Below are 25634 nucleotides of genomic sequence, written 5' to 3' on the forward strand. Positions count from 1 at the left end.
GTCTACGATTTTGAAAGCCTTGAAAAAATATTTAATTTGCAAAGATTCAAATAGGCAGCATCACTTGAAATGGTGTGTAAATGTGAATTTAATGGCAGCAGGAGGAAGTGCAGGTGCAGTCACTCAAAGAGGGCAAACAGTACTGAGCGCAGCCGTCTCAGTTGAGTCTATCGCAAACACGAGTCTCGGTCACACAGGGGAATCGATTTCTGATGGGGAGGCTTGATAGTGGAAAAATAGGTGCCGCAAATGGAAGGAAAATAACTCATAAAACATCTGTTAAATGCTTTGCCCTTTTTCGACACGAGCTTTGTCCACTCAGTAGAATATATGCTTTATTTAGCTCCTTCGAAGCTGCCTAAGAGAGCCATTTGTGCTTCTGTGATTGCCTCCTCCTCCTGTGGCATAGCCCAACTTTTCAGCCTTTATTTCTCTGTGTGTTGAGTTAATTGCGTTTAACGTGTTTTTCTTTCTTCATTCTGACTCAGCATCTGAGAGAAAAGCATGTTTGGACGGGTCACAACAGGACGACTTTTTTCACATTTAATTCTAGGATGACAAGAAACTGCCCAAAATAAATGTTTTGGAAGCATCATATGTATTTTTGTCACTTGGGTTCTGTGTTTTAATTCTGCTGGAGGGTGAGTATTTTTTTTAGGAGATGACTGAGGCACTGTTCTTTGACAGAGTGCGTCTCTTGTAGTCATGGCATCTAATGGAGTCATGCAGTCACTGTCCTAGCTTTTGGGGCAGTGGTGTCCTGAAATGCACAGGTCATGGGGTTTAATGCAGCGATGGGAAATATTAAAGAAAAAGAAAAGAATTTTCCTGTTTCTCTGGTAAGGAAAGTCAGAAAGTGTTTGCTGTCGGTATATGGGCAAACCTTAAGGAGAAATGTCAGATAATAGTTATTGTTAAAACAAGTGAAGAGCTGTTCATGACAAAGGTGTTGTATATTTTGCTTTAAAACCTTTGGTGTTCCAAATTACAGTGTCTGAAGTAATACTTGTGTTTGACTTGCAGCATCTATTCAGAGATGGTAAAGACAGGAGAAAGCCTGGCCTGGTAGAGTAGGTGGTTTTTCATCAACTCAGTGTCTTTCCGTTAAGGATTAATGTCTAAAGGTTGAAAAGTTCCAAAGTGACTCGATTTTTTAAAAATGATCCAACGATCGGTATCATCTTGATTTAATGGGACCCTGAAGGTGGAGACCATAATTTTGTATTTCTTTTGAACAGTCTTGTGTTGAGTCTGCTGAGGCTGAGATGAAAGCGTGGCTCTGCGTGACTCAGGGGCTGTAAGATTTCAGAACATCCCCAGCATGAGGACTATAAATCTAGGTGGAATTAGTCACGGTGGCTACAGGAGCTTTAAGTCCTCTACCTATAACATCTGGTTTGGATGTAGACACTAAATGTGAACCAGATAAACTGCCTTTGTCCTGAGTGATTCCTGATAAGAGCTCTTTTATTGTTTAAAGACAGGAGAGATTACAGTCAAGTGTTACACTTGTGAAACAGACCTCATTTGAACAATTTAAGGAAAGGGAGCCTTTTGGTGAAATGTGCCTTTAAATTCACATAAAAAAAGCTGCTGTACAACTTTTGAAGGTTTAGGAAATCATGGCCAGGTCTGAAACCACCAAATGCAGGACACTCAGTCTCTTGTGCTCTGCCCCTGGCGAGTCCGGGTCTCAGCAGACTAAAGGCTTGCCCTGGTTAGAAGCAGCAGTCTCTGGTCTCTGGTGCTTTTCGATCAAGGTCTTTTCCCACCAGGGAATCTTCTACTTCCTGACCCTTGTGCTATAATCCAGGGATGAGGCAGAATAGACTTCCTGGCCTGGGAGTGCTTGTTTCACAGGTGCAGACTTCTGGATTTTGGATAATAGAAAAGACTAACCAGGAGGAAAGCAATGCTTATCAAGCAGAAAGATCAATTTATTTTGACAGACTTGTTTAACTTTACATGAGTGATGACAGACTCTTTATTCATTTTTGCATCTGCCTGATAAAATGTGTTCTCTTGTCAAAGGGGGATGCTCCAACTCATATCCAGTAGATTTAGTGTTTTCTTACTGTTGAACAATTGTGTTTAAATTTGCCAGGTGTATAACATCAATTGTAACAGACGTTTTTTGTTTATATGCAGATTTTGCCCTGAAATATTATGTTTATCAATCCTTAGTTACTATTCATGCACTGCTTAGTATCAGTTTGAGCTCTGCTTGATATTTGCCTTGAAAAACTGCTGTTCACCCAAGAGAAAGAGATTTTATGTGTGCACAGTCCAGAACTTAAATATGCAGTGTAGCCAATCTATTCGGATGTAGCAAATTGTACATTTCAGCGCTTCCCAGCCACGCACAGAAGGTCTTAATCGTGGGAGTTATGGGTAGGAATTCTGACATAGAAATGAAGAATGAACTGAAGAGCTAATCTAGGCATTTACAGAAGCTTTAGACATATTAATAGCCAGTACACAGGGAAAATGATTAGAACACTGAAGACAAGGAAGTCTTGCAGTGCTTATCTTTTATTATTGCCACACTTTCCTCTTCTGATGGTGGCCTCTTTGAATCTGTATTGAATCTGTGTGTGAAGGATGGGTTTGTCAGTGTTGTACAGAAACTGAATTCTGTACAATTCTTCTATAGTGTTGAAGTGGCTGGAGCTGAGCACTGATTTAATGTGCCCGGTGATGATACTTCAGGCAGCGCCACTCTGTCACGGGACGTTCTGATCTGAAACAGACCCAGGGGAGCAGAGATGAAAGGCAGGCGAGTCCTGTGCAAAGAGTTCGTCCTCTCTGCCACACCAGGCACAGAACCCTCTGATGACTGATGACTCTGATGATGAAACCACAGCGAGTCATGGTCAGTCATCCCTGTTCTCCTTTCCACTGGTTTATATTCAGCACTTCTCATTTTAACTTTTCAGACCGCCTCTGTCTTATTCCTCCCCCTTGTCACAGTTGCGTTATTACAACTACAATAATAAAGTAGTTGGAAATGTTTCAAACATTCTATTCCTTGATTTTATAGCAGAGGTATTGGAGAAAAGAATATATCCCTTTTTCTATTTGAATCATTTTGAATACATAATGAAGAGCATAAGCACTGTTTACCAATGTTTGACCAAGTCTCAGTGTTTTGATGAGTGTTTAGTAGACCTCACAGTCCACCTCACAAGAGGCTAACAGCAGCTACAGTACATGCCTTGTCAGTGAGAACATGACACTAGTCAAACCACTTGTTAAAACTAGTTGACAAAGCACTGCAAGAGGTGGTAGCAGTGATCTGTATCCTAGTCAGTTTTTGCAGAATATGTCAAAAGCTTAATTTTTTTCTCCACCCTACTGGCTTGAAGACTGACTGATCTGTAAGATTAGCCAGGTATGCTGTTGCCTTTAGCAGTGCACCGGGGGGTACATTCATCAGCAATCATGTCTCTTGTGAGGTTAGTCACATCAGCCTTCTTTCTCATAGTTCATCAGGGTGAGGAAAATGGCTGGACTACTCTTGTGTTAAGGTCCTCAGGAATCATGGGACGTAGCATAATAGACATGCAGGTCTATTCCCTGTACATAGGACAGTATGAACAGCGCTTTGCCTTATTGCGACTGCGAAAGTAAATGTCTACTTGCATGTTTTACCATTGCTTTTAAAATAATGCATTTTTTTGTTTTTCATATTTTGTATTTTAAAATCACTGAAAAATTGCTTTGAAAAGCATTCTCAAACGTCTACTGAAAACTCTATAGAAAAGGAAGAAAAAGTCTTAAGAAAAGTGTATAAAAGTCATTTTCTAGCTGTGGATCAGCAGATTCATAGTTTCTCATGGGGAAAGGATCTGGGATTTATTTTTAAGGCGTTTTTAACGAAACAAGTTCCCATTAGCCTGAAAGGACTTCAGGGGCAGTGATTTAATGCCCAGAGGAATGTGTCAGGAGAGGATCGGGTTACTGTCTAACCTTGGGAGCTCCCAGCCAGTGACTCAACACGCACCTGTGTGCTCTTTCCCCTGACCTCCAGCAGGGCTTTGAAAAGCGCCTGGCACGGGTACATGTGAAGGAGGGGCCCGGTTTTGATATGCTCTGTGACAATCTGTGAAAGGCGCTTGTGAGTCTGGGGGGTGGCGTGGAGCGGTTGTGTGCCACTAGGAAGGGGTCTGGAACAGCAGGCAAGACCCCCAGGTGGGCTTCTGAATCGCTAATGCGTGCATTGACTTCCAGCATTTTATCAACAAATTTGTCAGTGTCAGAAAACCGAAATGTTGAAGTTCTGCTCGGGTGCACAAAGTTGTTGTCCTGCCTGACATGTTTTTGCCAGAGTTAAAGAAGTGACAAAAGGAGCAGCCCTCTCTCTGTCGTGCCAAGGTGTCCTTGTTTGGTTAGCCTCGTCGTGGGGCATGCCTTCGCTGAGACACTCACCAGGAGCTCAGGGTGGAGGTTAACTACTGAAAAGGAAAAGGTGTCATGTCTTGACCTGGCTTCTGTGCCTCATTATGTTTACACTGTGTGCGCTTGGTCCTGACAAACACTGCAATTTCAAAGTGACCCAGTACTCTTTAAAAGCTGCTGCAGCGCTGTCTGCAGGTGTTAAGAGTTTGGGGGTCATTCTCAACTCTTGAGCTTTCTATTGATTCACAGTTTTAAGTCTGTGATTACTGCTGGTCCTGGTCTTGCCTGTTATTTTATTTTTCTTCTTTGCCTGATAATAAGTACAACAGGCTTCAGCGTGTTCAGAATGCTGTTGCCAGTTTACTGACACGCATTCATCTCTCTGATCTTGATACTCCAGCGTTTGAATCTTTACATTTGCTACCAGTGGGTTTTCACACAGATTTTAAGGTAGTGGCAATAATGTCCTTCAGGTTAGGGCTTCTCCACCTTTTGAATATCCACATTCCACATGTGAGTCCCTCACCCTCTTGAGTCAGTTGGATTCAGGGCTGCTGCTGCTTTGTACCCCATTTTTTAGAACTCCATTCCAGTCTATATTGAAAATGCTGAATTTCTAGATCCTTTTAACGCTTTACATACTTTAAAGTTCTTTTATTTCTTTAAAGTTTTTTAACGTTCAGCCAGTTTGAAAAGAATAAGTGGACATACTGTACTGTACTTTTAACAAATGAACCAAGAAGAAATGTATTTGTGTACTCATGCAATAGTATAAACCAGATTCTGAAAGAGAGTTGTTCTCATTTTTTATCTTCTCTTCAATCTATGTATCAGGTGTTAAGGGGATCTTCATTCCCTCTAAAACCTCTGATGTCAGACTGTGACCTGCAGAGTGATCTGTAAGGACAGGTGCCAGGGCTCGCCCACCTTACTAATATCTTTGTTCTACAAACAATGGATAAGTGTGTCCCTTGAAAGCATAACCTTGTTTATGTGGCTCTTAAACTTTTTACACCACATGAAAAATGTAGACGATTCAGTGTGCTGCGGGATCTTCACAATAAACTTTCCACATCCCTCTGATGAAGATATAACAAAATAATATCAGGATCATTAAGATTGAATCTCTTGTTTAGAAATTTCACTTCCTTTACTCTTTTTTTGCCTGCCCTCCATGACTAATGAAATGTTCTTTAGGAGCTACTTCTGGAGAAAGAATCCCAAAACGAAGCCACTTAATATCCATCAGCACACAGTTCCAGCAAATCTTGGCTGTGTTGTAAGCCTTCCTCTCTAAAAGCTCTGCCTGGATTTTTAACACATCAAAGTTAAATCTTAAAAAAAGAGGGTTTCTTACAAGCATTTCAGTCCACGTTCTGAAGAATTGCAGGAATGAAACAGCATTCCTGTTGAGTGTTATTTTGATTTATTGAGCTGCTCATTGAAGGCTGTGTATTCTTAATGCTTTTTTAAGAGGAGTCTATTGGCATTTGCCTACAGCAGCCCTATGGGCTGATGATTGCCAGTTCACATCTAGACTGTAACACTAGCCCTCTGCGGTTGGCACCTTCCAGGGCCCTTGAGCATCTGAGCATAATCTCGGCAGCAGCCTCCTTTCTGCACTGTGCGGCCCTGCCTGCACACCAGAAAAAGGAAGCCTTGGTTTAATGATGTGCATTTACACAAAGTTAGTTTCTCCATCTCTGGTGCAGGAGGTGTTGTGCTGTGTCAGGTAAAATAATAAAATAATTGGCTCTTCCTAATTGTTGAATATGAAATTCAAAGAAGGCCTTTCAATGCACAAAGAACTATACACTTCACTAGAAAAGAGCTCAGAAATGTTTTGGTACATGCGTGCTATTACAAATGTTGATCTTAGTGGTGATTCATACAATTTTTAAAAAACACACAACTTAAGCTTTTGTGAATGAAACATGGTGATTTGAAAAGGGATTTGTTTGCTGTGATCCAAGGTTTCACTCTGAATGTCTTTTCCCACCCTGAAGATGAGGGCCTTCAGTTATTGTGTGTCTGTTGTGCTCCACCTGCTCCTGAGACCTGGATGAGCCTGCTAGAGGTGTTTCTCTGAAAGCCATCTGCTAATCGTGGCTGCTGTGCCGTGTCAGTGAGATATTTGGGTCCGTGTCAGTGGTTGTTACTGCTTCCACTTCTACGGGGCTAGTCTGCAAGCTGGTATTATCCATCACTGCCATGAAAAAAGTCAAACAAGAAATGTCTCCCTCAGAGACCCGCTGGACTCTGTGTTGTGTTTATGAGTTGGTTAATGATGCCCCAGGTGTCGTCCTGAAACTGAAAGGAAATTAGAGAGCTGACATTGACATTGAATTATTTTTAGATTAAAGACACTGTGTTTTAAATTGCAAAACAGTTTGAATATGAATTTGATTTAACCCACCAATGTCTTGTCTAATTTGAATCCAAGGGTAAATTTATCTCAAATGGAAAGCCATTTTTCTATTTAAAGATCCCATAATAAACTCGGTGGGACTGTGATATATAAGTTAGTCCCACATTACACTTTGATTTGACTAAGCTAATAGCTGTAAAACATCAAAAGACGTTAGGACTGAAATTGTAGTAAATTGGTGTTTAATTTTCCTTCTTAATTACAAGGAACATCTTACTGAATCCTACCTGTTACTAATAATGTATACTAATAAATATTCTTAGTTGCTATCTATATGAATAATGAACAGAATATTTATTTGAGTATCTCTCTGAATCAATGTATACTTTGAGAATTGTAAACAGGGAAGATTGTATTAAATAAAGATTTGTGCAGTGGTTATGTTTCCATTGGCAGTACACAAAAAATTGGCAGTACAGCTGTGCATTAAAAGGATTTGTCAATTGTTTTAATAGTGTAAATGTGTAAAGCATTATAACAGCCTTACAAATGTTATATATACTGTTATAGCAGGATTATAGGTTTCTGTATTCAACATCCAATTCAAATAGGGGCCCACACTGCAACATTTTGTTCCCGATACAGCTGTGCGCATATAAAATGTTCTCTCTACACATGTGTCCAAAATCCACGGGCAGGGCTGTGCTTGCAGAGCTGCCCACATACACTCAGGACTGAAACTGACTTTGTTTTCGGCATCCGCATTTCACAATTCTGTCACGCAGAACTTAAATAACAAACTCCAGTAATTCATTAGCAAACGTTCTTTAAACAAGACTGGTTCGTTATCGCTTTGTTCTTGATGTTTGCCGAGGATGGAGCCACTGCACCTTCCAGTGCAGCCTTCATAAATCAAATACAATTTGTTAGGAGACGGCCTTGGTAAAATTATATAACATAAATATTTAAAGCTTAAATAAAGGATTAACTGGAAGGATTGAGTTGGGGTTGTTACCTAATTCATTTTGTGTATCTTTCACTGCAGCACAGAGCGACAGCTCTTTTAAGTCCATTAGCAAGAGAAATTGAATGCGACCTTCATTTAAGGAGCTTTTTCTGTAATGGTTAAGAAAAAAAATAATGCAAAAAAATATGGATTAATAAATAAATATATAGAACTTTAATGTGAGCTATTGAAGAATCATAAAAATCAACACAGCTCATATTCAAGTAGAACTTTGGACCCCAAGTGCTTCAGGTGACTTTTCATGGGACCTGACTTCCTGCCCTACTGGGGTGTCATGCAGCTGCCCCTCTGCACCCCCAGTTCACCATGTAGCACCCAAGGTGGAAAGGCAAGCAACTCACTGAGTAAGTTAAATCTGAGAGTAATGTTTTAAATAGACCTGACTGGAAAAGCCTGAGCTGTAATTTGTACAAAGCTTTAGGCATGATCAGGAACCATGGACTGTGAGCTGGTGTTGGTGTTTGTGTCCAGTGTGCTCTCTCGGCTATGGGCCAGTATTTGTGTCCAGTGCTCTCTGTGGGCTCTGGACCAGTATCTGTCTCCAGTGCTCTCTGTGGACTGTGAGCTGGTGTCAGTATTTGTGTCCAGTGCTCTCTGTGGGCTATGAAGTGGTGTCTGTGTCCATTTCTCCCTGTGGCACTGGTCTGGTGTCTGTGTCTAGTGAGCTCTGTGTTCTGTGGGACAGTGTCTGTGTCCAGTGCTCTCTGTGGGCTGTGGTCTGGTGTCTGTATCCAGTGTGCTCTCTTAGCTGTAAGCCGGTGTCTGTGTCCAGTGCCCTCTGTAGGCTGTGGTCTGGGGTCTGTGTCCAGTGTGCTCAGTGGGTTGTGGGCCAGTGTCTGTGTCCAGTGGGCTATAGTGAGACCAGTCAGCTGTATATTACCACTAGTCACTGGTATAGAAAACCCCTTTTACCTCTAAAACCACATTCCTCATTCTTTAGGAAGCTGCCCAGACCCAGTTTGCAAAGTAACAATTGTAAAGCAGAAATAAACCCTCTTCTACATCACAAGACATTTTCAAAGCAGTGTTTGAATATCTGCCATATTTTTCATCTAACCCGAGAGAGCATTGTCAAATGTGAACCATAACTCACAAGCTACTTTATGAAAGAGACCGTACTGTTTATTCGATGAAGCCAATAAATGGCTTTTCAGGGCCGTGTTTATAGCCAAGAAGTTCTTAAAACGAGTCAGCAATGCCTCTTGACATTACTACTCATAATTAATGACTGTGTGTGCTTTCACTCTACAACTCTATGCAGAGACACTGAAAACTAAAAACCCACCAAGAGCTCCAAGAAATGGCAGGCTAGTTTGTACACAGTGGCGCCTATGAGGCAAGGCTTTTAGTACGCTGCCTGTGTTAATTGGGAGCTGAAAGCTACCCTGATCCTGACATAAGCCTTCAATCAGTCTGAAATTACCCCTGAGAATCTCAGGGCAAGGATCAGCACCAACTTTGTCTTGTACCAAAACAATCCCAGCAATCAACTCATTCTAAAGTAAATCTTGTCGAACAAGGTTTTGCTTGCTAGGTGTACTGAATATGCACTTAATGTGCTCTCTGCAAAGAAGCCAGCCTCGCAGCCTATCGATTTATGCCTTGTTTTGGCAAGTTCAGCAGGGTTTTTGTGAAAATGGTTTGTGTGTTTGGAGCAGTGATATGCAGGAGAGAGAGACCATCTCAAAACAGAAGAAGCTGAATGTCCACATTATGCCTGTTTCTTAACTGACCTTTGCTGTTTGTGTCATGTGAAGGTATTTTTTGTAGCTGCTTTTGTATGAACAGAAATTTTAAAAGAAGCATTTGAAAGGGTGGTGCATTTTTCTACATACTAATTATACAGTGATGGAAGCAAGCCTTCAGCTGAGCTGCAGTTTGATCCACTCCAGGTGTTAAAGCAGCTACAGAATCTTTGACACAATATCCTTGGGCTTTGCATAGATTTTCACACACTGGTGTGTGGAATTAAAATACCACATACTCTCTTTTCTCATTTTCCTAGTGTTCATCTTGGTTCTTTTACCTTCAGCATTATCATTATTCTTATTTCTTGCAAGGTGGGTGACAATTCCTAGCCTGCGTGAAGGCAATCCAGCATTGCTGAGCAGCAGCTGACGAGTCCCCTGGGCTCCAGCAGCCCTCTGCAGCTGCACACAGGCTTCCTGCCCCCGGACTGCCAGCTGTTCCCAGAGGTGTCCCTTTGCGCAGAAGCCATGAGTCTGCTCCTTAACTAGTGTAACCTTAGCACCGCAGTATAATGAAAACTAAATCTCTGTCTAGACACGAAGCCTTGAAGGTATGCGACATATTGAAAAAATAAGAAATATTTCAAAGAAAGCACTGCTACAGTAAAATGCCGAGATGCCGTGGTGCATTAGATTCTCTTGTTCAGTTATGGTTGCATTTGAGGAAGAATATCTGTTTGGATTAAAATAGAGGTCCCACTACCTTAGAGCTCTGGAGAGGTGAGGGAACATATCAGGTCAGCTTCCAGGTCATGTACCCTTTGAACAGCAATCCACAGGGCCTTGACGCAAAGCCCTTAAAACAACTTTCACTGGACCCAGGAAAGTAACCAGACAAGACTGAGCTGTGACAACTGTGTTCTGTGTTTCTTCAGCAGTTCTTTTTTCTTTCTTTGAGGCTATGGCCTCAGAATCAGGCCCATTAGATTTAACGAATTGTAAGGTAATGTGATTTTTTACCAGTTCTATAATTAACGCAAGTGAGAACTATTGATTGTGGTGAAATATAGAACAATAGGACAACAAAAGGAAAGTTCACAGAGATAAAAAAAAACAGAAAGGATGAAAAAGCTAATTACATCTATGCAGCCTAGCATACGTTTTACAGTATCACAATGAAGTTTAGCTGTGCTTCTTAATATGTGCAGTTTCTATAAATGAGCTCAACAAAGTATGAGTCAGAGGTATCCCTGCCCTGGAGAGCAGACTGCAGTAGAAGACTGACAGTCACCTGGGCATTATCATTGAGCAGGAGCAATGTTGGGCTCACTGGCACAGACACACCAGTGTCTTTTAAATCCAAGTGCACATCAGGAAAATACATCCAAAGTGCTTTCTTACACTTTAAACATATGTAAGTACTTTAGGTGTCAGCCACTGCCCTGAGCTCATGTGTGACAGAGGATTGGTTGCAGTCTTCCTGTGAAACCGCTGCTATGGTGATGTTTGTGTTCTCATTGCAACTATTCGGGACAAAGTAGTTGTACCTGTTTTAAATAGCCTTTCGATTGCATATTATCAGATAATCTGTACCTGAGACTACTACTTCCTTGGATTGGATCCATTAATTTATATGGACTAGATTAATACAAGGCAGTCTCAGTATAACGAGCTTTGTCTCTGACAACCTCTTCTGGCAGTCAACAGGTCCTGTTACTTAGTAAGCGATTAAAACAGGTGAGATGAGTTTAAAGGTGACGATGTCCTTACCTTTAACTAACTCAGTAAAAAAAATCCTTGATGTTCAAGATTTGCTTTATTCAAGAATTCTTCCACATCATTCCTAATTTTATAATAAAATAAACGAACTGTATATTTTATATTTGGCTCCAAACAAACAGTGATACAGTTATGCATGCATGTCAATAAATACAGAAACATCTTTGACAGAAGGGTAAAGCAGGAATATTGTAACGTCCCTTTTGATGTAATATAATGTCTAGTTGTTTCCACTTTTCATATCCAAATCTGGGACAAGAAACTGACCAGTCCTCCTTCATACGTGTTGCACTGGAGATAAACAACCTTCTTGAGAGAGATGTTCCAAAGGTTCTGACCTGAGGCAGTATTAATAGGGCCGCTGTGTCCATAACGTGTTTTCCCTGCTTTCTGTGACCATAGAACGGCGGCTCACAGGTGCAGGATTATTCCCGGCGAGTGGAGCTATGTTTTGTCCACAGATCCCAGAGGGGCTCTGGGGCTCCTCACATTGCTGTGTTCCGTGGTCACACGGGGGGTGGGTGCGGGCACGAGCTGTGAGCAGGGCACCCTGGGGCCATGTCTCCCCGTGCAGGTTAACTGCAAATTTCCTGCCTGTCTCTTCTGTTTAGTTCAGCGATCTTTGGACCCTGCTGTTGGTATTTAAACCTGCTCAATTATATTCTTGCGTGAAGTTATTTTAAATGGGCTTCTTTGGTAAGAGCTTTCTTAAGTCCTGTGCAGGTCTTTAAATCAACTTTAATTGGCGGCAGGGATTTTCTGCTTTTTGGTATTTTCCTATCTGTTCACTCTGCTTCAGTTAAAGTATTAACCAGAGAGAAGTGGATCTGCTGTTCTGTTTGAAAATGTCCTTCAATGTCTTAACAAACCCTGGAGAATTGGGTTTGGTGTGGGTAAATGCATCAGATAACATGTTTTAAATGTATCTTGCCGGGTAAGGCTCTGGCACCCTCACGACCCTCTTTTGGATAAGTGGTTAGAAATGGGATAAATGGAATTATCTAATTAAATATTCATTGTAGTACATATATTAAGTTTTTTAATGCGGTTGGAGCTGAAACAGAGCAAGTTGCGAAGGAATATATAAATATAGTTCTTGAAGTCCAAGCCCGTGTCCAGTGTTGCTGAAGGATGATGTTGTTCTCCAGCCGGAATACAGCTCAGAAAGCAACAGAAGGCGAAACGGAGCTTCGCTGTGAGGGGTCAGCTGCTGTTACAACATGCAGGAATCATGACCTGAGACAGCTGCGAAGACAATCAGTGTCTCTTTCTTCAGTAAATAAAAGATGATAGATTTACAGTGTGCTCTGCTCATTTCCAGAGTTCGGCGAGCTATCCCATTGTATCAGGTGTTGTTCTTTTTTTTAACAAGCAAAATGAAGACTGAAATTCCTGAACTAGTTCCAGACAGCTGTTGGCCTCTTTTTACAACAAACCATAACATAATTAGCGTCAAACATTATTTTTAAAACAATATTGCTTTACAAGGGATGTTGAAGCAGTGTGGAGGATCCCAGTAATTGCCACACCGCCACCTGCAGCTTGTTTAACCAAAATGGCTAAAAAAACTGGCCCTGGTAGGCATTGCAGTCTTTCAGTCTCACAGCCCACATCATTAGTGAACTTTTCTTCTGATACCAGCAACCAGTTCTAATTTCCTCACAGGCCTTCACTGGTGCTCCCACATGGTTTATTCTTTCTACCCAGAGGAATTCAAACAGCAGTCTAAATAAAAGATGAAAGGTTAGGGCTAAGGTATGCAACAGGTCTTGATGGAAACTCCATGGCCATTTCTAATTCTAAGCGTTGGTTCTCTCTCTTTTTTTTTCTTTGCTTTTGTAATTTTTCTTCCGTTTAGCTGTTAATGTGTTCGGCTTCTACATGCGGACAACCAGGACAGACTGTGATGACAGTGAAATTAGATAGCCCGTAGCCTTGTGAGGAAAAAGAGAGTGCGTGCTTCACTTCCTGCCTGCTGGGTGAAATGCTTTCTGCCTTCCACAGCTTACAAAACGTGCAAATGCCATTAACAAGAGCCTGTGCGTGGTGTGTGTGAGCATGTGTTTGAGGGGAGGTGAGAGAGCACATGTGAAGGCGGATTCTGCTCTCGAGCCCTGGCCACGTCCCTTTCAAGTGTGGGAAGCTGACAGCCGCCAGCCCTCAGCCCAGAGGAGAGTGGCTTGAGTGCGGGGTGTCTGCCGGAGGAAGCTGCCCGAGAGCTCTCCTGCCCTGCCCTGCTCGCACAGAGGTGAGCCTCCACGGACGCAGGGGTTTCCAAACACTCAGACGCTCTCAGCCGCGCAAAGTGTGTCCGACAAATGGTACCCCTGTCGTCCACGGTCAGAATTGATTACTGCCGTCCGCGGGAAAGGCAATTAATTACCAGAGCGCAGCAGAGAGATTCTGCCTGCTGCTGGAACACAATGTTTACTCGCCATATGTCAAACAGAGTTTGTCAGTAGTGCCTTCAGTGTGAGCTGCTCACTCATATTTGTCCAGCTGTGGATTAAGGGCTCGATTGCCTCTCTTCTGCCTTGCCATCTCGGGCTGGCGCTCACTGATTCTCGCTGTGTCCTGTGGAACAGACAGAGCTGCCTTTCTGGCCAAGGAGAGACAAGCAGCGAATGCTGTGCTTGCTTGTGGTACACAGAGCTGTAAGTACACATTTACTCCTTGGTGTGTTGTATAAATATTCCTTACACATAAAGATGGTCTGTTTAGTCAGTAAGACATCGACTACAGGTTGCTGCTTTAGTATAATTATTGAATCAAACGCTTTCCATGGAGTGCAATGCAGGATAACCAGAGGATCTCAGTTCTTTGCCTGCTGTGTTTGGCCATGAAAAAGCTGATCCTTCTATAAATTGTTAGGGTAAGAATAGAGGATAATTGTAAGAAACTTATTACTATTACTTTACTACTATACAGTCAGCAAAAATAACCCTTTTCTTTCCAGGTCTTCTTTTTGATAGTTACAGTTGGTTTTAGTTTTTATTTATTTGGCATGGAAAAAATGGTTATAGAGAATGCATTTGAACTGGACAGATTTGACTGCTGCATCCATATTTCCTGGATGACCCTTTAATTAGACTGTGAGCCAGTGAAGTTTCACTAACAGTTTAATTATAATAGGAGCTGCATATGGCTTTGATTTTCATGAAATCTGATTAAGCCTGAAGTACAGTTATTAAAGAGCCAGGTAAATAGACAATGCTGTTCACATTGAATTGACATCCATTTAGAGCTCACATTTGTCAGGAGCTAAAATTGCAGTACGGGTTCTCCAGGATTGCTGCCTGAATATTGGGTACTGAGTTCTGTATTAGGCTCTAAATTATAAGCAAAGGTTGGACAGGTGCTCCAGCTGAATTCCTATGGCTTAGTTCTCTTTAAGCTTTAAGCCTGATCACCACCTATATATTTTATTTGTAGTTTCTATTGCAGTCTTTTTGCTTATAATCCAAATTCACGTATCTTTGTGGATAAGTAATAGAATTGATTTAATTAATACTGGAATTCAGGGGCTCTCAGAAATGCAGTAGTGAGGTGGTGAATATCATGAATGTATTTGCCAAAACAACTGGGGTTCAATCTCCCAGTTCTTGCTTACAATACAGACAAATAGCAGCCTTCATTGATTAAAAACTTCAGGTTCAGGTTCAAACACACCTTTTGGTCATGACGTTGTTATCTAGAGACATCTGTACAAGCTATAAAGACAGTTTTAGTGCGTGATAGCAGCATTGCCATGGTAGCCTGACCATGTCAGATCTCAGAAGAAAAGCAGGTACTGGGATGAGAGTCCAAGAAAAGCAGTGTTCTGCTGTAAATGATGTTGGCAGCCAAGTAAGTGACAGTGTTCACTCCAGACAAGTGGACTAGTATGGTGACTGAGAAAACTGTGCAGTAGTGCTGTCCTTCAGATGAGACATCAATAGACATCAAACCGAGGTCTTGAGTAAATATTCATGACTTGATCCCAGGGCATTGTTTATTAGAGCAGGGGTGCCGACTCCAGTGTCCTGGCTATATTCCTGGACATGCTGGACTTAAAATTCCCCTTAATTCAGCTGATGAAGCAGTTTGGCAGTTAGCTACCTAATCATGCACAACTTTATAGATAGTCATGGATCTCAGAGGCCTTTTTAACCCAGTGGTTGCAATGTTACCAAAACCAGGAATACGTGTATTTTGTAGACATCTCTTAATTTGAAGTTCCTACTTCCATTGGTCTTTGTGTTGATGTCTTGAAAGGCTGAGTACAGTATGCAATGATGAATCAGCCATTGTCTGAGCTACTTTTCTAGAATAAAACAGATGTGCTCAGATAATACTGTGAGTAGGGCTGTTTCTGTCTGGGATGAAACATAGTTCATACTGATATCAATGAGTCACTACACTTTTTTATCATGATACAATAAGTCAGTTGCCTAAGTGGGTTTTGTATCATGATGCAAGACTCCTGTAGGCTGTCTTAATGCAACATTTCTTAAACATATTGTAATGAGCTTCCCAGCTGCTGGTGGAATTCTTTAATAATTCTGGAAGTGATCTTAACCACTTGTGCTTATTAATCAATTAAGTTTCAGTTCAGTCCTTTAGTGGCTTGGGATACACCTGTCTAGGTGACTGTTTTGTTCTGCATTGTGTTCACAGTGAGGTGCCACTTTGTCATGCAGTGAATACAGTTGGGAATTCAATCACTTGACTTTGTTTCAATGTTTTTGTTTGGTTCTAGGATTTGTGCCTTGTGCTAAGTCAATACCAGCTTCTTACTCGGTTTTACTGTAGCACTTGTATTACTTTTTGAACTTGCCTGCAGCTCCAAAATGTTGTTTCTGAATGAGAATGTTGCCATTATTTTTTTGGCACCATCAAAGTACTACTTTAGAGAAAAATAAAATTTTAGGATTCCTACAAAAACCAACATGGATTTTTAACCACAAAATAAGTTTCCTTTGACCACAGAAAAAACAATTTGTGTAAGATGGGGAACATTTTTGTAGTCCCTCCTGTACACACCCTCAGAGCTCCATGATATGAATGCTCTGTTTCTAAAGCCTCGTTAAACTGGATTAAAAGTTTCACTCACTGACTAAACTTCACTTGCCTCCAAATAAAATATGAGGATAGTTGGTCCAGGGTTGAGCAAGTATCAGAAGTTCAAGAGCTGTGCGCAGAGGCCTAATCAGATGTGACTTCTTCAGCATTTCCCTGCTGTTACCAGTGAGACACAGGATGACTTCTTGTAGTATTCATATGAGTTCCTGCTTTAGAATTCAGTTTGAGCAGGAAATCCCTTATGGACTTAGAAAAGGAGGGTCTTGCTTAACTCTCTTTTTAGAAAGCAGCAACAATGGGTACACACAGAGCATATGATATGGTGTATTTAGATTTTCATTTTTTAAAATAAAATTTGGCGTTAAAGATTAATTCTAAAATTCTAAAACTGCAGGCAATAGGCATTCAAGAAAATATGTTTGTTTGGATTAAGAACTAGTTTATGGACAGAAAACCATACAGTTAAGAGATGAATGCTCTAATTGGGGCTTGACTAAGAACTGAAGGGGTTTGTGGAAGTATGAAACAAGCTACCTGGCCTTGTTGTTGAAGCTGATATCTCTCATGGAATGGCTGGATGGGATTCGTGGATAAAATACTGTAGCTACTAGCAAACAAACTACATGAAGAAGGTCTTCTTGTTTGTACCTGTAAATACTCTATTTTTTTTTTAAATGGCCTGTAGCGTGTATTGTGATGGTTTGCCCTGGCTGAGAGTTGCTTAGAGCTGCAATGAGCATGGACTCTCCACTAGAGACTGCTAAAGGGACAACTACCAGAGATATGTATTGTTCACCTGTTGGTAATAGATGTGTGATCAAATGGAATGTGGGCATGTTTACACTAGTTTGTTTATATACAGGGTGTGTTTGTTACAACCTTAAATTCAAAAAGAAGAGAAGGAACAGAAGTATTGTTTGTGTTGTGATTGCTGGCAAAAGTGAGCATGTCCCACATCAAGTTTTTCTGAAATTGTATATTACACAAAGATATTATTTATTATGTTATATAATGAAAATGTGGAAACAATTTAATGAACTGTAATACCCTTTTTAATACCTGCCATAAGGCCATAAGCAACAGCACAAATTGTTTTCCATCCATCATTCAAAACAGCAGTGCTTGAAAATGGCAAGGATCGTTTTTGTCATACAGTATTAAAGTTACCCTTTTTGTAACTTTGATTTGGAGCATTAATGACGGTAGTAATTTAATACAAATTTTATAGTTTCCTTATGTGTTGGCATCTGGACATATTTATTTATATTTATTTTAAGCTTAGTGAGTTCTTGCAAGTGATGTTTGTCCTGTCTTTTTATTGTCACTTGAATTTGTGAAAAGAAAAGTGTACCACAGAACTGAACTTTTTTTCACTATATATATTTGTCAATATGGTAGAGGCTGGTCTTTTGAGTGTCACTTTCCATGTGTCACTCAAAAGTTTTGTCTAACTTTTCTGTCTTCATTTTCATCTGCTGGCCAAAAATGATTGCATTAATACCCCTACAAAAGCCAGCAGCCATATCACCCTGCAACTCCCAGCTGGCAGCCCACTGAAGCTAAGCAGGTGTGAGCCTTGTCAGTACCTGGATGGGAGACCTCCTGGGAAAAACTAAGGTTGCTGCTGGAAGAGGTGTTAGTGAGGCCAGCAGGGGGCGCTCACCCTGTGGTCCATGTGGGTCCTAATGCCCCAGTATAGTGACGGGGACACTATACTGTAAACAGGTGCCGTCCTTCGGATGAGATGTAAAACCGAGGTCCTGACTCTCTGTAGTCATTAAAAATCCCAGGGCGTTTCTCGAAAAGAGTAGGGGTGTAACCCCAGCGTCCTGGCCAAATTTCCCATTGGCTTTTGTCAATCATGGCCTCCTAATAATCCCCATCTATGAGTTGGCTTCATTACTCTGCTCTCCTCCCCACTGATAGCTGATGTGTGGTGAGCGTTCTGGCACACTATGGCTGCCGTCGCATCATCCAGGTGGGTGCTGCACATTGGTGGTGGTGGAGGGGATCCCCATTACCTGTAAAGCGCTTTGAGTGGAGTGTCCAGAAAAGCGCTATATAAGTGTAAGCAATTAATTAATTACAAAAGGTTCTGGTTATCTGTGCATGGGTGAAACTGCTTCTAAATATCAGGGACACAAAGAACGGAGTTGTGGGAAAAGTTCTCTGTCGGGAGCACTTTGTGTCCATCCGAAACGGTTGATCCCAGGACTGCTGTATTGTCGGTTTTGTTTTCTTTCCTGCTGAAGAGGTTGCAGCTCACAGCCCTGATATGTCAGCTGCTGTCTGGAAACTAAAATATTTCTGCACCTGCAAACTTCCAGTATAAACTCTCTCTAACCCTTTTGTTAATTGGATTGTTTTATTTTGTTCTGTAAGCCAGATGTCTGGAAGCTCTTGCTGCCTGGGTGCATTCAAAGACCATTTGTCCATTAAAAACAAGGTTTCAGAGCTTGTGGCAACTGACTTTTGTTCACGTTTGTTGAAAGAAATGATTATGTTCCCCATATTGACCCTCACATTTGGTCTTTGGATATTATACAGAGAAGAAAGAAAAATACACACAGCGCGCGCAAGTGTGAGCTCTGGGACGATAGGAAAAGGCAGCTCGGTTCTGTCAGCCAGCACTGCTAGCTGAAGTGTGGTCTTTTTCAAAAACCGCAGCCAAGCAAAAGTGAAATCCATTGGTGTTTCTGGACTCTTATCTGCACAAGAAACCCCATTATTTGGGGATTGTTATGTCACTCCTCTGGGATTGTGCATTAATTCATTACTCTTCGTTACTGATCCATCTCAATGTTCCTTGAATCATAGGTAGAAGATGTGATTTTTTTTGCCTGCTGGGTTATAAATTTCCTTGTCCTGGAGATTCTTATTAATATAGATATTAAGATTTATATCCTTATTTATATCCTAGGGAATCCTTATTAATGTTTGTGTGTCTATGTGTTTGGAGGAGTGATTCTGGTTCTGGTCGGACATGGAAAGTGATCAAACACTTTTTGATGTTCTTGATGTACTTGGGCCTCTCAGCTTTGCACCCTCACACACTCCTCCACCACACCTTGGGCAGGCAGTGAAACTGACAATAAGAAGTGCTACAGCAGGGTTGAAATAGAAAGGAGTACTTTGTGGTGTATTTCAGTGTTTCCCAGCTCTGCCCCCCTCCCTCATTTCAAATCTACACTGCCCACTGAGCCTGCATGCCTCATTTAAACATAATTGAGCACAGAAAGGAATCAGTGTGGTATATACATTACTTTAAAGAGCAGGATCAGATGCTGGGTTTCTCCTTGAGGGGCAGGGGTTGTGGGGGCATCAGGTATAGCTGCATTGCAGTGCAGAAGCCCTTTCCTTAAAATCTTAACCCCAGCAAACAGAAATGAGGTAGAAGACAGGATGTCGCATAAAGAAGACCACTTCAGCCTTCCTTATATAGCAGCAGCTCCTGCATAGAATAAGACCCTCTCTCTTACGTGATTATGTAAGCTACAATGAAACCAAACAGGAACTCGAATGAGGGCACTTAAAATTCATCATGTGCCAAAGTACAGGACCATACCATCAATATTAAAGCACTGTGCAGGAAATTGCTTCCTAGAGAGACAGAAATACGGAGTATGAATTGGCCTTTCTTTTAAAATCTTTAATGTGTTGGCACAATGTAGTTTTCTGCAACATGGGAGTAGCACTGAAAGGCCTGTTTTTTTAAAACAGGCTCAAGCAGGTAGATCATACTCGATACTTTACCGTGGGAATTAAAGTTAAATATTATTTCATTTGGTCACAGCACAACTGTGCCACATCTGCAGTTAATGATCTTATTCCAGTGAATGAATGACATAAATTCAGAAGGATCTCAATCCATTCATTGTAGATAAATCTGCCTTGCATATTGTATATACTTTAAATTTGGAATCATAGCCCAGATATTGAAACCAGCAGTCTGTGGACTGTAGGCTCATCGTTCACTCTGACTGGAAATATGTGCTAGTGAACCTACTCATCAACTTTACAGAAAATGTGCTGTTCTTCAAATAGAACATGTTATCTTCTTAGGCAAGATTAATATTGTGATTACCAGTATTCAGTCAACAACATTTTTATCCAAAATAACATACTGCGTCAGAAACATCTCAGTTTGATCTGTCATCTGACGAAAGGAAGACTTAATCAGGACATGTCTTGAATAGAGGAGAAACAAACATTATAATGTAATTTTACACCTGCATTTCTGAACAGACTTTTTGCAACATGTTACTGCAGAAGTGGGGAAAATGTGAAGCTGTTGGCTGTTGAATGATTCTCTAACCCTTCAGTAGGTTGTTTGATTTAAGTTAACAGTCCATTCTGCATCTTACTTTTTTCAGCCAACCTGCTGGATAAAGCACTGCTGAGGAATTCTGGGAAGTTGACCATGGACGGCAGGAAGGAGGACAGTGAGGGGAAGATGCCCATCGTGCCCCAGAAGGCCTTGTGGTGCCACTGCCAGAATCACTGCCCAGAGGAATCCACAAACAACACCTGCAAGTGAGACTCAAACCTGAAAACGCTTGAAGTGGGAGGGGGGATGGCTCAGGGGACCTCTGGCACGTTTAAGGGGAGAATAGGAATCTGACCATTGAATGAGCCTCTATACTAAGGCTGTCAGCATCTGGAGGTTTTCAAGGCTATCTAGTTTTTGCTACACTCAAAAGCTGTCAATCAATTGATGTTTGTTCTATGGTTGCTGTTTCTAAAGATTGTTGATTTATGGAAAAGTACCTTTAAATCATGTGTGATACACAATGCTGCACTGGTTAACCCAGTGGTCAGGCATACTGAAATGTTCGGAAGAGGCAGATGGAAGAGGAGATGGGAATGTAGTGTGAGGTTCAGTAGGAGTGTTTTTCTGTGGTCTCTTTCCCTTCAGCTGGAGTGTCCATTTGGGATCTGGTGCTGTAAAGTCACTTGAGAGATCCATGTGTTTCTGGAGTTTCTGTGCGTCCCATCTTTCAGAATGTACTGTGTCCTGCCTTCTCATGATTTTGACTTGTTATTCTGACTGCTTGTGCACATGCTTGATAGCTCAGTCCTGCAGAGCATGTGTGACTGCTATCTTTTGTGTGACGCAGAGACGCATTAAAATCACATTATTGAAAATTTCCATTTGAATGAAGTGAAATGCTATTTAATCATGTATTTTACTGTGGCGGGTGTGCGGGAATAGATATTGACAAAACTCAGACTGTTAAACTTTTTACAGGAATTATTCTGTGTGTGGTTCTAAAACAGCAACACATGGACATTTTGAACATTCTTGGTAAGGTCAAAGGTCACCTGCGTGGGTGTTCCTGAAACAGAAGCTGGCGTTTGCACAGGGTCATGATGGCTGATTGGGCAGCATGTTTTGACAAGGTACAGATGTGTCACAGGACCCCTGGGCCACCTTCAACCACCGACACTGAGCAAAACGCACCTGTTCCTCTTGAGCAGTATGCCTGTGGCTCAGAGAGGCAGACGTGATTTGTTTGCTCTGAATTTGGATTTTGCTTGCTGTGATGTGAAATGTCCTTCACGAGAAATGGTGCAGAGCAGTGATCTCAGGAAGATCCCAGTGATACCCGATACTGTTTTGTAGACTTATTCCAACAAAAGATCACCTTAATGTTGACTAAGTAAAGCAGTAATCTGTTCAGATCAATTACTAAGACATTACAAAGCTTCTGTACATAATAGGTACATACATTGAAGCATCAGTGTTTTTGTTCTCATGTCAGATATCTTGACAATCAAGTCCTTTTTGGTTGGCTCTGAAGGAGGTCTCAAAGATGCTGGAAGACTTTCCAAATCCATTGAGCCTCTCTGTGACCTGCCTGGCCCAGCAGAATGCTATAATCATGCTTTGGAGTTGTGTGTAAAAAATGTGCTCATACAATTCACCAGCTTATATTTTTAAGACTAAGAAAAAAAACATTTCTAAGGCTGTAGTTATCTGGGCTTCATATTTTCAATGTTTTTATTTTTTTTACATATGAAAAATCATGCATAGAAAAAAGATCATGAAAAATAGTTGTTTTTTAACATTGTACAGATTCTCCCTGAATTATTGAACTACAGAGACCAGAAAAAAATGTTTTGCGTTTGTATGAAGGTTTAGGATACATTTACAAAAACCACCAGATAGGTTTGAATAGCACTTCCTTTAGGAAATTGCACATAGATGGTTGCCTGTATCTGTAGCCTAAGAGGCCTGAAAGACTTGCTGTGGCTGTTGGGCACCGCGCTCCCCAGACGAGCCCGTGACAGCGCTCAGAGCAGAGCGGCACGCGCTCCCCCTCCTGTTCCTGATAGCCATCGTTTGTTCTGTCAGTCACTGCTACTCCAAACACCGCGTTTTCCAGCGGTGGTGCTGAAGGGCCATTAAAAAATCTGTCAGCGAGGTACAGTCAGTTTTCCCTGACAACAGTGTGAAAGTATTTAACCTTCATTCTCAAAGGTCATGTGGACAAGAAGGCTGCCCTTGGGCAGAATAATGGTTGTGTTTTGCTGCAACATTTTTTTAGTCTGCTTCCACAGTGCGTATTTTTATTTCTTGATGGTATGTCTCCTCATTGACTTTCTGGCAAAAATAGTTTCTCTTAGGGCAGGGGGTTTTGAGAATAACCTCTGATTAACTCTACAGTTACGTTTTTCATTTAACTACAGTGAAAGGTTTATCAAATTTTTAAGCCATTTTATAGTTAATAATACAAAACTGCTACCGTTTAATGCATGTTTTACAGTTTTTAACCTACCAAGGACAGATAGTGTAAGAGAGCTGTTCGGCTGCAGCTTTTGTCAAACTCAAACTGCAAATCTGACACACTTGATTGCTGCCGTCCTGGCCACACTTTGCCTGAACAAAACAGTCAAGGTTTGGTCTTGCACTTCTTCCTGGGGTATAGAAACTTCCATACTTCCAAAGTTTGCTTATTCGTTTTCAATTTAATCAATTAGAGTCTTCATAGAACACAAAGCTTGACTGAGTGATTGTACTCATCCTGCACTATTGTGGACTCAGTACTGTAGATGCAGACTTTCAGTGCTACTCTTGTGTTGGCAGGACGGATGGCCACTGTTTCACTATGGTGGAAGAGGACGCCAGTGGGGTTTCATCTATGACTTCTGGATGCTTGGCAAAGGATGGCTCAGACTTTCAGTGCCGGGTAGGGTCTCAGAATTCCCATATTGATTGAATGGAAGAAAACACAGATTTGCCAGTTGCATGTTATGAACTTCAAGACACTTTTTATTCTCTCCTCTTGTCTGTTAAAAGCATTGACGCATCCAGGTCCTGAGTTTACACTGTGCCTTCAGTGGATGGAGGGTTTGTTTGAACCTGCAGCTCTCAGTGGCTTTGCCACTGTCAGAGAGTTTTTCCATTTTTTTCAAAAAGCAATGTGAAGGACAAGCGGTCCAAATATGTTCTTTTAAAAATCAAATTTTATTTCTTTGCTTATGTACACAGTGTTTATCTGGGATGAATGTTTAAAAGCTTTATCAGTTTTAGCAGTACTGCTTACAGTGAAGTAAAACACAGTGGCATCAAGCTCTTAATGAAGCCATTGGTACATTAACAACACCACAGAGAAAGGTGGGTGCAGATAATTAGCTAATTACACAGATGAATGTTTGAATTAACAAGAAGTCAGAATAAAAGAGTGTGTGGGCTCTCGGCAGAACTGGATCTTTGCGGGTTCAAATCCCAGGTAGGGATCTGCTGCTGTGCCCTGAGCGAAGTGCTTCACTCAAGGAGCTCCAGTGAAGTGCCCGGCAGTATTAGTCAGTACAAATGCAAGTCGCCAGATAAATAAATAATAAGAGTAAGAACTTCTGCAGGATGGCAGGAGGAAATCAAAAAGATACTGTAGATGCACTATTTACATAGTGCTCATTGCCCAATGGGATCATGCATCCACCATTCTTGAGTGTTAGATAATCTGTGTTTGTGTTTCAGGACACCCCAAATTCCCGTCTGAGAAGGTCAATCGAGTGTTGCTCTGACAAAGACTTCTGCAATAAAGACCTTCATCCCACCCTGCCGCCTCTGAAGACAAGTAAGTGGGGTCAGGGTCAGGGGTCTGTCTCATGGGGGAACTGCAGATCCAGATCAGGGAGGGGGTCTGTCACTTGGGGAACCAGAGATATGGGTTGTGATGGGGGTCTGTCTCTTGGGGAACCACAGATGTGGGTTGTGATGGGGGTCTGTCTCTTGGGGAACCACAGATGTAGTTTGGGATGGGATTCTATCTCCCACAGGCATCCCACTTTGTCAGTGCAGTGCCCTCTGTCGGCAGATTCTCTCTGACTTTAAACCCCAGAGGAGCCAGTGAGAGGGAGAGGGAAGCTTGCATTGTTGATTTAGTGCGCAGTTAAACACCCATGCTGGAGCCGGCGTGTCTGTCTCCAGGGCTGCGTGCGTGTGCGTGGTGATTAATGAGTGGCTCGTTAATGGGGAAAGGGGCTGGGAAGGAACAGCCTCAGATTTCACCCTTCTCTTCTTTTTTGTGATCCCTTCTAAGACATTCCTATTGGCTTTGGTGAGAAACTCTCAACATACTGACACTACAGCACCTGGCCGGGCTGTTAAGCAAGAACAGCTTGTCTGGCTTTCAGAGGCATAGTCATATGGGGAGAGCAGGTTGACTGGTTCCAAGCTTCTTACAGCATACCTGCACACCTTATCATTGAATCTCCTATTCTTTAACAATCAGCTAAGACAACATCTATGCAAGGCTGAGGTCAGGAGAATAAAACAGCAGGCGAACTTCGGTGCTACATGTTCCAACTCCGTGTTTGTGTAACTCCGGAATAAACTCAGGCTCAAAATACCTCAAAGTAAAAAAAAAGAAATCACATCATATTGTCTGTAATGTTATTTTGTAAATTATACAGTACCAGCTGTATGAGTATGTCCTCTTATTGAAATAGCTTATTCTAATGGGTTTAATCGCTATGTAGCTGTTTAACTTCAATAAGCCATGATGAGTGTGCTTATAAATACACTGGGAAACACTGTAATTATGGCCTCCCTACAGTTTTAGATTCTTGAGTAGTCCTCGGTGTGCTTTTGTAGTAAAGCGTGCTTCTGCCACCTCCTTCCTTCAATCACAAGTCTTACTCTGACACTTTGAAGCCAGCTGATTCTGACTAATGCTTTCAAGGCATTTGCATTCTGGCCCGTAGGGTCATGCTTGAGTAAAACCCTAGAGTAAATTAATTGGAAGTGGTTGTAATTATGATGTTTAGTTTTTCTGAGGATCGTAACTTAACAGAGAGAAGAAGATCT

The 25634-nt window shown here is 41.6% G+C and overlaps 1 protein-coding gene across 1 annotated transcript in view; it reads left to right on the plus strand.

The window, feature by feature from the left end:
* Positions 1-25634, plus strand: part of LOC148838162 (bone morphogenetic protein receptor type-1B) — a 162064-nt gene that overhangs the window by 125720 nt on the left and 10710 nt on the right. Inside the window, exons 5-7 of the mRNA XM_088910857.1 lie at positions 20695-20854; positions 23409-23511; positions 24303-24402. Coding sequence (XP_088766983.1) covers positions 20695-20854; positions 23409-23511; positions 24303-24402 — 363 coding nt within the window. The remainder of the gene's footprint in view (positions 1-20694; positions 20855-23408; positions 23512-24302; positions 24403-25634) is intronic.

The sequence above is a fragment of the Atractosteus spatula genome, chromosome 3, assembly GCF_055471065.1.
Source record: "Atractosteus spatula isolate fAtrSpa1 chromosome 3, fAtrSpa1.hap1, whole genome shotgun sequence".
Classification (NCBI taxonomy): domain Eukaryota; kingdom Metazoa; phylum Chordata; class Actinopteri; order Semionotiformes; family Lepisosteidae; genus Atractosteus; species Atractosteus spatula.